General features: G+C 43.6%; 1 protein-coding gene across 1 annotated transcript in view; it reads right to left on the reverse strand.

Moving 5' to 3' along the window:
- raly (RALY heterogeneous nuclear ribonucleoprotein) overlaps positions 1-18,240 on the reverse strand; it is a 142,872-nt gene that overhangs the window by 69,662 nt on the left and 54,970 nt on the right. Inside the window, exon 4 of the mRNA XM_056300895.1 lies at positions 7,311-7,471. Within this exon, the coding sequence (XP_056156870.1) occupies positions 7,311-7,471 (161 nt within the window). The remainder of the gene's footprint in view (positions 1-7,310; positions 7,472-18,240) is intronic.

The raw sequence follows: 18,240 nt of genomic DNA on the forward strand, positions 1-18,240 counted from the left end.
CTTCTGAGCCAATGAGCAAACACATTGTACCATTAGAACACTGGAGTGATAGTTGCTTGAAATGGGCCTCTATACACCTATGTAGATATTGCACCAAAAACCAGACATTTGCAGCTAGAATAGTCATTTACCACATTAGCAGTGTATAGAGTGTATTTCTTTAAAGTTAAGACTAGTTTAAAGTTATCTTCATTGAACAGTACAGTGCTTTTCCTTCAAAAATATGGACATTTCAATGTGATCCCAAACTTTTGAACGGTAGTGTATATCTATATTTGTGGTCGTAACGTGACAAAATGTGGAAAAGTTCACGGGGTATGAATACTTTTGCAAGCCACTGTATATATATATATATATATATATATATGTAAATTGTAAATACAAGAGATGGAAACGGGTGATCTGCTGTGGCAACCGCTAAAAGGAGCAGCCGGAAGTAATATATATATATATATGTGTGTGTGAGCTCTTCCCCACCCCTCATCCATTCTCTAATATAACTTCTCAATCTAGGCTCCGAGAGGGCCTGAAAGCCTCTTAAAGATCCCTGCACTTCCTCACCAGTAATCCCCATGATATCCAAAAATGTCCTCTCTGCATCTACCACTAACTCTGTTCTCTCAGATTTCCCTTCTGCCTCAGCAACACAATTAATCATCATGGCCAAAATGCCAAGAAGTTATTGTCCTAACAAAAAACAATATTCATAATGCCTCCCATCTGATTTATTCTCTCTTACTTCTTGAATCTTTACTTTCCTATTTGCTTTCTCATGTCTAAGCCTTCTCTTAGACCTGACCCTCATGAACTCCATCTCTTTCTTTATCCTTGGACAGTGTACTTGCCATGCCTCATGACTCCCCCACACTTATTATACTTGGGATCTTTTCCATAGCTACTTGCTGCACAGCTCATTTCCACATTTACCACATAGCCCCAAAACACTACTCACTCAAGCTCAACTCACACAAGTGAGCTGTGCCCAAATTTCCAATAATGTCTGCATTGAATGGGTTTGGGAACAAAATGCCTTACTAGGTAACTGACATTATCTATGAATACTTTGCCAGGCAGGATTTCTGATTTAGAATAACTGATCTCGTATTGTGTTGCTCTCCTTTCTCATCAATCATCCTGAACATTCAATGACTATCGACAACTCTGTTACATTCTTTAAATCTACTTGCATCGACCACATACGGTACTGCATCAACAACGCCCTTTATTGGAACTCTTAAGTGGGAAACATGATGCTTGATAAACATTTAACATGGATATTTCCAATGCCTTCCGCAGTTGCATCCATGACACACATCAAACAATGATCAATCCACTTCTTTTAACATCAATTAAGTTGACATCGCCAAGTTTGTCCTTAACCCAACTCACAGCTTTGTGTATTTGTCTGACAAAATTCCATATCTGTCCTTGCTCTCAGCCAATTTTATTCCAACCAATTGGATTTCTCTTTTATTCTCACTATCATCACTATAACTTGAAATTTCTTCTCTTTTTACTGGAAATTTCTTCTCATTTTTGTCCTTATCCTTCCTAATGTCTTCCCGCTGCTTCTTTCAAACTCACCCACCTCCATTTTCCCAATCTCAATCTCTCCTGTCTGTCAACTGTTCCCCCTTCTGTTCAGAGCATCCTGGTCGCAAGCAAAATATGAGTGTTGTTGGTTCTGCTATCCTGATCTGCATTATATTAATAAGTGAGGCATTCGGTTATTTGAAAAAAATAGATGTTACAATTATTGAGATTTTAAATTGCAATGTCAGAAAAAAAATCCTACTTCTCATGTTTTTGCATTTTTAAGACATCTGAAGGATTTATTTAAGAAATTTCAACACCAATTAAAGCCTTATTTTTAGATGAATGATTTCAAACGTTTAAGGATCCACGGGAACCCATGAAATTAAATGCATTAATTTTAAAATCACACAGATCAGGATAGAGGAACCAACACCACTCACAATTTTGTTTGTGGCTGGGATGCTCAGAGCAGCAGATCCTCTGTTGCTAGCTAACTGTCACTGTACCCTGGATGATATGGGGTAGTGCACATTCAATAAAAATTGGCTATTGAACCAAGATTTTGTGGTATGGCTGAAACCGGCACCAGGCAGTACATACAAGGCACAATGTATTTTGTGCAAGAAGTGTTTCAAACTCTGCACGATGGGAAGAAGAAGAAGAAGAAAAAAAACGAACGATTTGAGGTGGCAAATATTCTGCAGGATGGTGCCAATCAGCTTGCCACACAAGCTGAGGGAAAGGCTGGCATGAAAAAATTGCAGAATTACAACAGGTGGAGGCAGGATTGATGACAGCGTGCAGATCCACGCTATAGCTGTGAAAAAGAATAACCATGTTAAATGGCAAAGACATGCTCTGTTTTTTAAATGTTCATTTTGATAACACTGACAATGGTCACTAAAGATTTTAAAGAGATGTTAGATTGCTTTGATTGAGCATAATGTGTCAACGTTACAACCTACACCAAGGGTCATATCCTTGACTGAGTTTGCTGTTCCAGCATCACAGCATATAACATCTCCTCAGCTGAACTACCCATCCCTTGCCATAAAGCTGTGTTATTCAACACCAACCTACTGCTCAGTAAATCAAGGGTGCGTCGTACCATATCATACCACAATATTAGACATGTTAATCCAGAAGATCTCCGCAGTTTAATCACCTCAAACCCATTCCTGCTCCCACTTCCTCACTCCCAGATCTAATGGACTACTACAATGATAGTTTATCTTCTGCACTTGATACTTTAGCCCCAATGAAACGCGGGTTGTCTCATTTGCCCATACTGCTCCCTGGTACACACCTGAACTACTTAAGCTCAAGCATTTAGATCAGTGCCTGGAGAGGCTTTGTATCAAGACTGGACTTGCTTTTCATAAACAAATGTATTCTGATCATATGCTCCATTACAAAAAAATAAAAATAAAAAAATATATATAGTATATATATATATATTTCAATAGCTAAAGCATCACGTTATGCAAATATCATCAGTAGAGGTGAAGGGAATACTATAATGCTTTTCTCCACACTGTTTGTCAACCCACCTGAAACCATTATGAATAGTAACCTTTCTAATGAACAATGCTCTGCTTTTTGAAGTTTTTCCAACTCCAAAATTAGTAAAATTCAGGAGCAGCTGGCCTCTGCTAACATCATGAAGACTGACTTACCATCAGCAAGCACCATGAAAATGTCCCCATCCACTGTTCTATGTGAAGTCAGTTTTCCAACTGAAAATCACATTTTTGAACTTATTACTGGGTTCAATACCTCCACATGTCACCTGGATTCAATTTCCACAACCCTAGTTAAAAAAATTTCTGGCCTCTATTTCTCCCTGATAACCTCCATCATCAACTCCTCACTGTCCACTGGTACGGTCTCCCCTTCACTGAATGTTGCCATAGTCAGACAAACTGAAAAAAAAAAACATGGTTTAGACTATAATGACACAAACAAATACCAGTATATTTACAATTTACAATTTATCTCCAAAATTCTGGAGAGGGTAGTTGCATCTCAACTCCAGATCTACCTTGATAACAATAATCTCTTTGAACAATTCCAATCTGGCTTTCGCCCCCAAGGTTAATTGGCCATTGGTTAAGATCAGCAGTGGCCTCCTTCATGCAGCTGATTCCAGTCTACTCTTTGTTCTCATCCTCACTGATCTCACTGCAGCCTTTGATACTATATCCCATCGGCTCCCCACTGATCGTCTGGCTAGCATTGGAGTTAGGGTCACTATGTATCAGTGGTTTGCTTCCTACCTCACATTCAGGACACATTTTGTACAGATTCAGAATTGCTGGTCAGAAAGCTTCATAGTTCATCATGGAGCTCCACAGGGTTCAGTGTTGGGAGCCACTCCTGTTTATTATTCACCTCCTCACTCTTGGCAACATCATTGGGCACTATGGTATCCATTTTCACCGTTATGCTGATGATACACAGCTTTATGTGTCCACTAAGACACTTCTCTCCCTTCCAGTACCCTAACTGCTCGTCACCATGATTTACAGATATGGATTACAAACAGTTATCTGAAATTCAACAGTAGTAAAACTGACCTACTCCTCATGGACACTAAATCTACACTCTTGAAATCTAATATTTGCTCACACCACATTGCTGGAGTCACCATACCTGTCTCCACACAGGTTAAGAGCCTTGGTGTTATGTTGGACAGCACCCTTTCCTTTTCAAGTCATATAAACAGTGTCTCCCGAATTGCCTTTTTCCATCTGCAAAACATCTCCCGACTAAGCTCTGCTTTAACACAACACTTCACGGAAGTCTTACTCAACGCTTTGGTCACATCACACATTGATTACTGCGATGTGATCCTGGCAAGCATCCCCAACAAACCTATTCAGTGACTCCAACTCATCCAGAATTCTACAGCATGGATCATTACATGTTCAAAGCCCACTGAACATGTCTCTCTCCTATTGATTCAATTACATTGGCTTCATGTGTCACAGTGGATCAACTTAAAAAAAATTATCAACATTCAAAACTCTTCATAATCTATCCTCTACTTATCTCACAGACTTCAGACTTACACTCCCTCGCTTGCTGCAATCTTCATCAGCAGGTCTGTTGGCACTACCAGCTATCAACCTCAGCACATGGGAGCCAAGGCTTTCTCCTATGCTGCACCCATTACAGAATTCAAAAATGCTCTTAAAATACATCTTTTTAAACTAGTTTACTCACTTGAACTGTGTTAACTGCACCTTGATTTATCTCCTTAATGAGCTGTGCTCTGCTGCTCATTGAGTGTTTTATTGTTGATTGTACTGATGTTTTTTACTGCTTTGTTGTTTATTGTATATGGCATGTAAGGTGACCTTGAGTGTCATGAAAGGCACCATTAAATAAAATGTATTATTAATATTATTATGTTGGCTCTAATATGGCATTATATGTAGTTTATAATTACAGCATAATTTAGGTGTATGGTGTCTAATTAGGATATACCTTTTTGTTTACTGTCTAATAAAGAACAGATTTAGTTTTTATCTAATTTGATACAGAGTATGGCTTGTTACGTCTCATTAGTGTATCATAAAATAAAGTGCAACCGGCTGCTCATATACAAAACGAACACCCTCACACTACTTGAGTGAGCCCTTGCCATGATTTCTCTAGTACTTTTCCAACAAATGAGAATTTGTTGGGTCATCATAAAATCTCTCTTCTGTCAGCTGGCAAATAAAGTATTTTTTTTTTACTTCTCTGTCTTCAGACAGAAAGCCCATTTGAGTTTATAGCCCATTTGAGTTAGTCTCAAATCAACTCTCCTAAATGCCTCTTAATCCAGCCCCCTGGTATCACAACATCTTTCTGGCTCACACACACTCCATCTGCATTTCCTTTTATTGTCAGAAAAGTGAGAAACACATTTAGCTTGTGGTGGAATTATAAATGGAATGAGATAAATATCAGGCTTCCCTTTTGCTGATATTTCCATAGCTAGTGTTATTTTTAGTACACATCTAATGCACACCACAAATATAAGGTTTGTGAATTGTATACTGGAGGCCTAAAACAAGTTCTACTCCGGGTGTTGATAGCTAACTTGAAAAAAAAAAGATAAGTTATCTCTGCTAATTAAAATCGTTAATCATTTTAACTAAGTCTACCTTCGTGTCAGAATTACATTCATTCATTTTCACAAAAGTGCCATCTGAGTGCACCCTTGTACAACAATGTTTTGTTGTTTTTCTTTTTTCAATTGACCATTAAGCAGCTTCACTAGAAGAGTCAGTGTTTGGCACTTGCCCAAGGGCATTGTGACGCTAGCTGTTTGAGACAAAAGGGGAGAACTGTATTCAACACTCAGTCCCAGCTGTGACTGTCTGACATGCTCTGGGGAGTTGAACCAGTTGCTTTCAGGGCAAAAGGTTTTTTTTTTTTTACATCTTCTGCATGCTGCTGGCCTCAATTCCGCTTTCTGCTGCTGCCAATGTACTTCAGTTTCAGCAGCTTATAATTTGATTTCCTTTGAAATTGGCAAAACGCAGAGGATGGGGCAGGCTCATACTTCTGTTATTTCTCTCTCAGCATTTCAGCCCCACCAGTGGATTTTGACTTTAAAATTCCTATTTCTCCATGCAATGTTCAAAAAAAAAACCTCAAAGCAAAGGATTTAGTACTAAGTCTATATATCAAAATTTGATTTCAAAGAAACAGAAATCCTAAAATGTGGAAAGATTAAATTCACAGCTCTTGTTAATTACATTCAATGGGTAATAAAGAAGGGGCAACATCACTTTATCTGTCGATGACTAGTCCCTTGTAGTGAATACTTTAGACACAAAGGTTGGTAGTTTTATATTTGATGTGACCCATTTGTCCACATATTTGCTGAAGTCCTTTGCATTTTTTAAGTCTGTATACTGCAAAATCAAATCTTGTCCTTAAAGCTGAAAAGACAAGGACACTCCTGAACCACTGGTCTCAGGATTTGAAAGACAGCGCAGCATTGGTGTATGGTGGCGTCACCTTGTCATGATGTGATTTCTTAATTCATTGGCAAATCACAGCAGCCTAGAGCTGATGAGGATTCAGTGTTCTGTACACTGACACACTAATCACAGTAAAAAGTGCGCCAACTTGGCACTGTTAGTAACTCAGATCAGTGCCTGATTGTTTGCACATTTATTAAGGGTTATGATAATTGTGTGTGAATGGCAAACCCTAGCCAGAAACCAACACTGTGCAGTCTGGCTATATATTATTTTTTGTTTCCTTAGTTGAAATTTATTTAAGTTACAAATTTGATTTTTATGAACACAAAAACAAAACTAAACGTAGAAAAAGGAAAATCGCTAAAGGAAAGATAATTAAAAAAATATGTTTGAGCACAACTTAGAATTAATCTTGGACGGACACAAAAGAGGCAAAGCCCCAGTGAGAAAACCTGCAAGCATGTCATCCTAATCATTTTTCAGACTGAACATGATGTGAGATGAGTGTTTATGAGAGCACAGTCAAAAAAACCCGCAGCTAATTGTGTCCAACCAAACTGATTCTCAGATTGATAGACAGACGGACAGACAGACTGACAGAGAGACAGATAGATAGAATGACTGACAGTCAGAACGACAGATTGATAGAAGCACATAAATATACAGACAGACATAGATAGATAGATAGATAGATAGATAGATAGATAGATAGATAGATAGATAGATAGATAGATAGATAGATAGATAGATAGATAGATAGATAGATAGATAGATAGATAGGGCAGAACTGACCTTTCTGTTTGCTGCTGCCGTTGGGGAGAACAGAGGCATTGCGTGCCAGGAGTTTGACTGGTAGGGAGGTGACACGCCGCACCAGGGGCACAGCAACCCGTGGGCGTTTGACAGGGACAACGCGAGGTACTGGAGAGACCTGCCCACGATACTCAAACAACCTGGGCACAGACAAAAGGGGGGGGGGTGGTAAATGGAACCAAGAGGAAAGGAAGGACGAGAAGAGAACGAGTTAGAAGACAAAGTGAAAGAAGAGAACAGAAGAAGCATAAATGATAGAAGGTGGAGAGGAAAAGGGAAGGGGGGGGGGACAAAAGAAAGGAACAGTTAAGAGGAACAGACAAAGATATACGGAGAGCAGACGGGAGTAATCAGGGCAAAGAAAAGATAGGAGAGGTGTAGAAGAAAAAAGAGTGAACAGGTGGTTGTCGGAGAAAGAGAAGCGAACAGAAGATGGGGAAGAAGGGAGTAATAGAAAGAGAACAGATTCACGGCATTGTCATGTTCCCTATGAGGACAGAGTTTTAAACATATCAAGTCAAGGCAAGTCAGAGTATTCATGGAAAAATGTCAGCAAAAAGCTGTCACGAAATCTTTTTTAGATAACTAAAGTCATGAGAACATACACAAAAAAAACCCCAAAAAATTAAGATCAAGAATACATGAAAGAGTAGTACATTAGAAACTGCAAGTAAATCCATGAAACGGGGACACAGTTTGTATGTCTGTCTCTCTTGCTTTGGTTTATACACAGAGACAGAGTTTTGTGTGCATGAGAGAGAGAAAGAGGGGAGATAGTTTATATGCAAGTCATCTGAATGTGAGTGTGTGTGTGTGTAAATGTTTATGTGTGAGACAGAAGAGAAAGACAAGACATTGTGCATGACTATTATATATATCTCCATCCATTATCCAAACCTCTTATCCTGCTCTCGGGGTCACGGGGATGCTGGAGCCTATCCCAGCAGTCATATACAGTGCATCCGGAAAGTATTCACACCCCTTCACTTTCCCCACATTTTGTTATGTTACAGCCTTATTCCAAAATGGATTAAATTCCTTTTTTTCCTCATCAATCTACACACAATACCCCATAATGACAGAGTGAAAAAGGTTTTGTAGACATTTTTGCAAATTTATTAAAAATAAAAAACTGAAATATTGCATGTACATAAGTATTCACACCCTTTACTCAGTACTTGGTTGAGGCACCCTTGGCAGCGATTACAGCCTCAAGTCTTCTTGGGTATGAAGCTACAAGCTTGGCACACCTATATTTGGGGTATTTCTCCCATTCTTCTCTGCAGATCCTCTCGAGCTCTGTAAGGTTAGATGGGGAGCGTCGCTGCACAGCTATTTTCAGGTCTTTCCAGAGATGTTCAATGGGGTTCAAGTCTGGTCTCTGGCTGGGCCACTCAAGGACATTCACAGACTTGTCCCGAAGCCACTCCTTCGTTGTCTTGGCTGTGTGCTTAGAGTTGTTGTCATGTTGAAAGGTAAACCTTCGCCCCAGTCTGAGGTCCTGAGCGCTCTGGAGCAGGTTTACATCAAGGATCTCTCTGTACTTTGCTCCATTCATCTTTCCCTCGATCCTGACTAGTCTCCCAGTTCCTGCCGCTGAAGAACATCCCCACAGCATGATGCTGCCACCACCATGCTTCACTGTAGGGATGGTTCTAGCAAGGTGATGAGAGGTGCCTGGTTTGCTCCAGACGTGACGTTTGACATTCAGGCCAAAGAGTTCAATCTTGGTTTCATCAGACCAGAGAATCTTGTTTCTCATGGTCTGAGAGTCCTTTAGGTGCTTTCTGGCAAACTCCAAGCGGGCTGTCATGTGCCTTTTACTGAGCAGAGGCTTCCGTCTGGCCACTCTACCATAAAGGCCTGATTGGTGGAGTGCTGCAGAGATGGTTGTCCTTCTGGAAGGTTCTCCCATCTCCACAGAGGAACACTGGAGCTCTGTCAGAGTGACCATCGGGTTCTTGGTCACCTCCCTGACCAAGGCCCTTCTCCCCCGATTGCTCAGTTTGGCTGGGCGGCCAGCTCTAGGAAGACTCCTGGTGGATCCAAACTTCTTCCATTTACGAATGATTGGAGACCACCGTGCTCTTTGGGACCGTCAAAGCTGCAGAGATTTTTTTGTACCCTTCCCCAGATCTGTGCCTTGATACAATCCTGTCTCGGGGGTCCACAGACAACTCCTTTGACTTCATGGCTTGGTTTCTGCTCTGACATGCACTGTCAACAGTGGGACCTTATATAGACAGGTGTGTGCCTTTCCAAATCATGTCCGATCAATTGTATTTACGACGGGTGGACTCCAATCAAGATGTAGAAACATCTCAAGGATGATCAGTGGAAACAGGATGAACATGAGCTCAATTTTGAGTGTCATAGCAAAGGGTGTGAATACTTACGTACATGCAATATTTCAGTTTTTTTATTTTTAATAAATTTGCAAAAATTTCTACAAAACCTTTTTCGCTGTGTCATTATGGGGTATTGTGTGTAGATTGATGAGAAAAAAAAGGAATTTAATCCATTTTGGAATAAGGCTGTAACATAACAAAATGTTGGGAAAGTGAAGGGGTGTGAATACTTTCCGGAAGCACTGTATATATATATATATATATACACTACCGTTCAAAAGTTTGGGATCACCCAAACAATTTCGTGTTTTCCATGAAAAGTCACACTTATTCACCACCATATGTTGTGAAATGAATAGAAAATAGAGTCAAGACATTGACAAGGTTAGAAATAATGATTTTTATTTGAAATAAGATTTTTTTTACATCAAACTTTGCTTTCGTTAAAGAATCCTCCATTTGCAGCAATTACAGCATTGCAGACCTTTGGCATTCTAGCTGTTAATTTGTTGAGGTAATCTGGAGAAATTGCACCCCACGCTTCCAGAAGCAGCTCCCACAAGTTGGATTGGTTGGATGGGCACTTCTTTGAGCAGATTGAGTTTCTGGAGCATCACATTTGTGGGGTCAATTAAACGCTCAAAATGGCCAGAAAAAGAGAACTTTCATCTGAAACTCGACAGTCTATTCTTGTTCTTAGAAATGAAGGCTATTCCATGCGAGAAATTGCTAAGAAATTGAAGATTTCCTACACCGGTGTGTACTACTCCCTTCAGAGGACAGCACAAACAGGCTCTAACAGGTACTATTTAATGAAGATGCCAGTTGGGGACCTGTGAGGCGTCTGTTTCTCAAACTAGAGACTCTAATGTACTTATCTTCTTGCTCAGTTGTGCAACGCGGCCTCCCACTTCTTTTTCTACTCTGGTTAGAGCCTGTTTGTGCTGTCCTCTGAAGGGAGTAGTACACACCGGTGTAGGAAATCTTCCATTTCTTAGCAATTTCTCGCATGGAATAGCCTTCATTTCTAAGAACAAGAATAGACTGTCGAGTTTCAGATGAAAGTTCTCTTTTTCTGGCCATTTTGAGCGTTTAATTGACCCCACAAATGTGATGCTCCAGAAACTCAATCTGCTCAAAGAAGTGCCCATCCAACCAATCCAACTTGTGGGAGCTGCTTCTGGAAGCGTGGGGTGCAATTTCTCCAGATTACCTCAACAAATTAACAGCTAGAATGCCAAAGGTCTGCAATGCTGTAATTGCTGCAAATGGAGGATTCTTTGACGAAAGCAAAGTTTGATGTAAAAAAAATCTTATTTCAAATACAAATCATTATTTCTAACCTTGTCAATGTCTTGACTCTATTTTCTATTCATTTCACAACATATGGTGGTGAATAAGTGTGACTTTTCATGGAAAACACAAAATTGTTTGGGTGATCCCAAACTTTTGAACGGTAGTGTATATGTGTGTGTGTGTGTGTGTGTGTGTGTGTGTGTGTGTGTGTGTGTGTGTGTGTGTGTGTGTGTGTGTGTGTGTATATGTATGTATGTATGTACGTATGTATGTATGTATGTATTAATGTATGTATGTATGTATGTATATGTGTGTGTGTGTGTGTATATGTGTGTGTGTATATGTGTGTGTGTATATGTGTGTGTATATATATATATATGTATACACTCACCGGCCACTTTATTAGGCACACCTGTCCAACTGCTTGTTAACGCAAATTTCTAATCAGCCAATCACATGGCAGCAACTCAATGCATTTAGGCATGTAGACATGGTCAAGACGATCGGCTGCAGTTCAAACCGAGCATCAGAATGGGGGAGAAAGGTGATTTAAGTGACTTTGAACGTGGCATGGTTGTTGGTGCCAGACGGGCTGGTCTGAGTATTTCAGAAACCGCTGATCTACTGGGATTTTTACGCACAACCATCTCTAGGGTTTACAGAGAATGGTCCGAAAAAGAGAAAATATCCAGTGAGCGGCAGTTCTGTGGGCGAAAATGCCTTGTTGATGCCAGAGGTCAGAGGAGAATGGCCAGACTGGTTCGAGCTGACAGAAAGGCAACAGTAACTCAAATAACCACTCATTACAACCGAGGTATGCAGAAGAGCATCTCTGAACGCACAACACGTCGAACCTTGAGGCAGATGGGCTACAGCAGCAGAAGACCGCACCGGGTGCCACTCCTGTCAGCTAAGAACAGGAAACTGAGGCTACAATTCGCACAGGCTCACCAAAATTGGACAATAGAAGATTGGAAAAACGTTGCCTGGTGTGATGAGTCTCGATTTCTGCTGCGACATTCGGATGGTAGGGTAAGAATTTGGCGTCAACAACATGAAAGCATGGATCCATCCTGCCTTGTCTCAACGGTTCAGGCTGGTGGTGGTGGTGTAATGGTGTGGGGGATATTTTCTTGGCACACTTTGGGCCCCTTAGTACCAATTGAGCATCGTGTCAACGCCACAGCCTACCTGAGTATTGTTGCTGACCATGTCCATCCCTTTATGACCACAGTGTTCCCATCTTCTGATGGCTACTTCCAGCAGGATAACGCGCCATGTCATAAAGCTCGAATCATCTCAGACTGGTTTCTTGAACATGACAATGAGTTCACTGTACTCAAATGGCCTCCACAGTCACCAGATCTCAATCCAATAGAGCACCTTTGGGATGTGGTGGACCGGGAGATTCGCATCATGGATGTGCAGCCGACAAATCTGCAGCAACTGCATGATGCTATCATGTCAATATGGACCAAACTCTGTGAGGAATGTTTCCAGTACCTTGTTGAATCTATGCCACGAAGGATTAAGGCAGTTCTGAAGGCAAAAGGGGGTCCAACCCGGTACTAGCAAGGTGTACCTAATAAAGTGGCCAGTGACTGTATATATATATATATATATATATATATATATATATATATATATATATATATATATATATATATATATATATATATATATATATATATGTGTGTGTGTGTGTGTGTGTGTGTATATGTATGTGTGTATATATATGTATATGTATGTATGTATGTATGTATGTATGTATGTATGTATGTATGTATGTATGTATGTATGTATGTATGTATGTATGTATATGTATGTATGTATGACCCAATAGTAAGAGGAGTTGCTCCAACCCTAGCAACAGGGAAGAAATGGACCCCGGCTGCAGCTGTACTGGAGGTGAAATCTGCCCTCCGCCACCGAGACGTAGTAGGCCATGTTCAACAAGGCAGAGGCGGCCTTGGCCTGGGAATAAAAACACCTACCTGGCAAAAGGCGACTACTACCGAACGGTGAACTATGGTGGTTGAGGAGGTCCGTCGACAGGAAGAAGCAGCCAGATGTGCTAAAGCCGTAGCACAAGCCAAACAGGGTCGCTGGATGAGGTGGGAGGGTGTTGAAAAGAGGAAACTCACATGGAGTGAGCTCTGGAGCATGGAATCAAACAGGCTGAGTTTCATCATCAAGGCCACATATGATGTCCTGCCCTCTCCCATAAATCTAAATCTCTGGTTTGGAGAGAATCCATCTTGCTCCCTGTGTACAGCCCCAGCAACCCTCAAGCATATCTTGGTTGGCTGCAAGACCAGCCTTACCCAAGGCAGATACACCTGGCGACACAATCAGGTGCTCAGGTGCTTGGCAGCTGAACTCGATTGCAAGAGGGTTTCCATCAATGCCCAACCCTTCAACAACCAGGAAGGGCCCCGGCGTTTCCCAGATTTCATTCGAGAGGGGGATAAACGGAAGGCCAACCCTTCACGTCCCAACTTAGGCTCACTAAACTCAGCCAGGGATTGGGAAATGCGAGTGGACTTAGGCCAGAAGCTCATCTTCCCGACAGAGATCGCAACAACCACCTTGCGACCAGACCTCGTCCTCTGGTCCAACGCTAACCAGCTCGCTTACATCATTGAGCTCACAGTCCCCTGGGAGGATGCAGTCGATGAAGCGTACGAGCGTAAGAAGCTGCGGTACGCCAACCTAGCAGCCGAAGCAGAGGACAGAGGCTGGAAGGTGAAGGTGCGCCCTGTGGAGGTGGGTTGTAGGGGCTTTGTTGCCAGCTCCACAGCAAAACTCCTGAGGGAACTAGGAGTCAGGGGGCAGGCCCACAGGAGAGTGATCAAAGAGCTAGCCAACACTGCTGAGAGGACTAGCCACTGGATCTGGCTCAAAAGGAGAGACGCCGTCTGGGCTGCCAGGGTGAACAGCTAACCACAGGTCACACACCCAGGACCGATCAACCTGTGGTGGGCCTGCCTCAGCGGAGGGTGTCTTGTGATAAAAGGCCGAAACACCCTGTGATGCTGAGGTACACAACTGATGATGTGTCCTGGTGGTGGCAATGTCACCTTGGCAGACATCTCCAGTTTGATCTCCACTGAATCTGTTGCAGTGCAAACACTAGGGATTTTAACAACCAGTCCTTTTTTTGAATCTTGAATATCTGGAGTAAACCAGTGACCGCTGCGAAAGGGCAGCTGACAATCAGGGAAAGACCAGATGACGGCCTGGAAAGACTGCTGACAGGAGGGAATAGACCCCAACTGGGCCGGTATGGGCTAGCGACTCATACTAGCAGGATCCAACGCTAGTTAGCGTTCCTGGATCCACCCAATATTGCTACGAAAACTTTAAGGAGAAGAATACCCCCAGAGTCTGCGAGAGCGGGGGCGCAAGATGACTCACAGGTGGATCACACGGTAACGGAACAAGGAAAGGATTTGACAACAAGTCGGATGACCAGCACTGCAACCGATGGATCATCAGCACTGGCAGGACAAAAGCTGCACAGCTGCATCTGTGGCTGGTCAAAGGTTACATCAGTGAAGGGTCTTAAGATCCATCAAGGCAAAAAGAAGTGCCTTAGTGAGCTCGGTAAGGGGCCTCGCATTGACCAATACTTCTTAAGAAGTAGGCCAAATCAGTCGAGTGAAGCCCGGAGGCAGGAGAACCCCCACAGTCCTCAGGGTATCAGCACCCCAGACGAAGCGCAATGTTGCATAGACCCTCCAGTGGACTCCGGTCTGGAGCCCGGCCAGCCACAGCCAGCAGCATAGAGGAAGATGGAAGGAAGAAAACCTCACATCCTGTGGCCCAAGTCCAGCCAGAAGATTGAGTGGGAGACCATCAACTCTGACCTTGTCCTCTTACTAGAAGGTCAAAAGGGAACAGTTGAAAGAAAACTGGAGAACATGGGAGCCATCATTTACAGCTATGGCGTAGAGAGATTTGGAGTGAAGGAGAAGATACCCCGTAGGCAGAAAGACCCTTCAACTCAGCCCAAATCCAGGAGACAGCGGGAAATTGACAGGTTGGTGAAGGAGAGAAGACAACTGAGGAAGCAGTGGAGGAAGGCCACAGAGGGAGAGAGGGTTGGGCTTGACGCACTGCAGGCTGAAATAAAGCAGCATTTGACAAAGCTGCGAAGAGCAGAACACCTCAGACGACAGCATAAGAGGAAAGAACGGGCTAGGACCCGTTTCTACAGCAACCCTTACAGCTTTGTCAAGAGCCTTTTTGACAGCAAGAAAAACGGGAGCCTTGGAGTCCCCATACGAGATCTGGAAGAGCACCTAAAGAAGACCTACTCTGATGTCCGGAGACATGAGCCAGTCACCATCCCGGATGACATGCCACCAATTCACCCACCTGACCACCATATGGACACAAGACCCCCCACATGGAGCGAGGTGGAGAGGACGGTAAAGCAGGCAAGATCGATGTCAGCTCCTGGGCCCAATGGTATCCAGTATAGACTCTATAAGAACACTCCTGGAGTCCTGAAATACCTCTGGAAGCTGATGAAAGTGGCATGGCAGAAAAGAGTCATACCCAGGGCATGGCGAAGAGCAGGAGGCATTCTGATCCCCAAGGAAAAGAACTCTTCCTGCATCAGCCAGTTTCGCCAGATCAGCCTTCTTAATGTAGAGGGAAAGATATTTTTTAGTGTGATTGCCCAAAGGCTCTCCACATTCCTGCAAAGAAACAACTTTGTTGATACATCAGTGCAGAAAGCCGGGATCCATGGCTTCTCAGGATGTGTGGAGCATGCTAATATCATCTGGCACCAGATACAAGCTGCCAAGAAAGAACGGAGAGACCTGCACGTGGTTTTCTTAGACCTTGCCAACGCTTTTGGATCAGTTCCTCACAAGATCCTGTGGACGGCGTTTGATTTTTTCCATGTCCCCAAAAATATCACGGAGTTGGTCAAGACCTATTTTCAGGATCTCCAGTTCTGTGTCACAACACAGAACACCACCACCACTTGGCAACATCTGGAAATAGGCATTATGGCGGGCTGCACTATTTCCCCCCTGGCATTCATCATGGCAATGGAGCTCGTCATCCGTGCATCGCGATGGGTGGTGGGAGGCGAAAGGTCCAGGAATGGCCTGCGTCTTCCACCAATCCGGGCGTACATGGATGACTTGACCACCATAGCAACAACAAAACCATGCACCAGGCGCCTGCTGCAGAAACTCCAGGAGAACATCAAGTGGGCACGAATGGAGTTTAAACCAAGCAAATCTCACAGCATCTCCATTGTCAAAGGCCAACTAGTAGATGAACGGTTCTGCATTAGTGATCAACCAATCCCCACGGTCCGGGAGAAGCCCATCAAGAGCCTCGGATGGTGGTACAATGCAGACCTCAAAGACACCCAGCAACTGGAGCAACTTCGCCAGGATACAATCAGTGGCCTCAGGCAAATCAACAACACTGCACTGCCCGGGAAGTTGAAGCTTTGGTGCTTTCAGTTTGGGCTGCTACCCCGACTCATGTGGCCAATAACTATGTACGAAGTCTCACTATCTCATGTCAATTGCTTGGAGAGGCTAGTGAACTCGCAGGTGAGGAAGTGGCTTGGACTGCCAAGGTGCCTCAGCAGTGTTGGACTCTACGGCAATGGAGCCCTCGCACTGCCAATTTCCAGCCTGGTTGAGGAATTCAAATGTGCCAAAGTGAGGCTGGACATGTCCCTCACAGAATCCCGAGACCCAATAGTGAGAGGAGTTGCTCCAACCCTAGCAACAGGGAAGAAATGGACCCCGGCTGCAGCTGTACTGGAGGCGAAATCTGCCCTCCGCCACCGAGACATAGTAGGCCATGTTCAACAAGGCAGAGGCGGCCTTGGCCTGGGAATAAAAACACCTACCTGGCAAAAGGCGACTACTACCGAACGGCGAACTATGGTGGTTGAGGAGGTCCGCCGACAGGAAGAAGCAGCCAGATGTGCTAAAGCCGTAGCACAAGCCAAACAGGGTCGCTGGATGAGGTGGGAGGGTGTTGAAAAGAGGAAACTCACATGGAGTGAGCTCTGGAGCATGGAATCAAACAGGCTGAGTTTCATCATCAAGGCCACATATGATGTCCTGCCCTCTCCCATAAATCTAAATCTCTGGTTTGGAGAGAATCCATCTTGCTCCCTGTGTACAGCCCCAGCAACCCTCAAGCATATCTTGGTTGGCTGCAAGACCAGCCTTACCCAAGGCAGATACACCTGGCGACACAATCAGGTGCTCAGGTGCTTGGCAGCTGAACTCGATTGCAAGAGGGTTTCCATCAATGCCCAACCCTTCAACAACCAGGAAGGGCCCCGGCGTTTCCCAGCTTTCATTCGAGAGGGGGATAAACGGAAGGCCAACCCTTCACTTCCCAACTTAGGCTCGCTAAACTCAGCCAGGGATTGGGAAATGCGAGTGGACTTAGGCCAGAAGCTCATCTTCCCGACAGAGATCGCAACAACCACCTTGCGACCAGACCTCGTCCTCTGGTCCAATGCTAACCAGCTCGCTACATCATTGAGCTCACAGTCCCCTGGGAGGATGCAGTCGATGAAGCGTACGAGCGTAAGAAGCTGCGGTACGCCAACCTAGCAGCCGAAGCAGAGGACAGAGGCTGGAAGGTGAAGGTGCGCCCTGTGGAGGTGGGTTGTAGGGGCTTTGTTGCCAGCTCCACAGCAAAACTCCTGAGGGAACTAGGAGTCAGGGGGCAGGCCCACAGGAGAGTGATCAAAGAGCTAGCCAACACTGCTGAGAGGACTAGCCACTGGATCTGGCTCAAAAGGAGAGACGCCGTCTGGGCTGCCAGGGTGAACAGCTAACCACAGGTCACACACCCAGGACCGATCAACCTGTGGTGGGCCTGCCTCAGCGGAGGGTGTCTTGTGATAAAAGGCCGAAACACCCTGTGATGCTGAGGTACACAACTGATGATGTGTCCTGGTGGTGGCAATGTCACCTTGGCAGACATCTCCAGTTTGATCTCCACTGAATCTGTTGCAGTGCAAACAGTAGGGATTTTAACAACCAGTCCTTTTTTTTTAATCTTGTATGTATGTATGTATGTATGTATGTATGTATGTATGTATGTATGTATGTATGTATGTATGTATGTATGTGTGTGTGTGTGTGTGTGTGTGTGTGTGTATGTGTATATATGTGTATGTATGTGTATGTATGTGTGTGTATATATGTGTATATATGTATATATACACACATACATACACATATATGTGTGTTTGTGTATGT

This window comes from Lampris incognitus, chromosome 2 (assembly GCF_029633865.1).
Source record: "Lampris incognitus isolate fLamInc1 chromosome 2, fLamInc1.hap2, whole genome shotgun sequence".
NCBI lineage: Eukaryota > Metazoa > Chordata > Actinopteri > Lampriformes > Lampridae > Lampris > Lampris incognitus.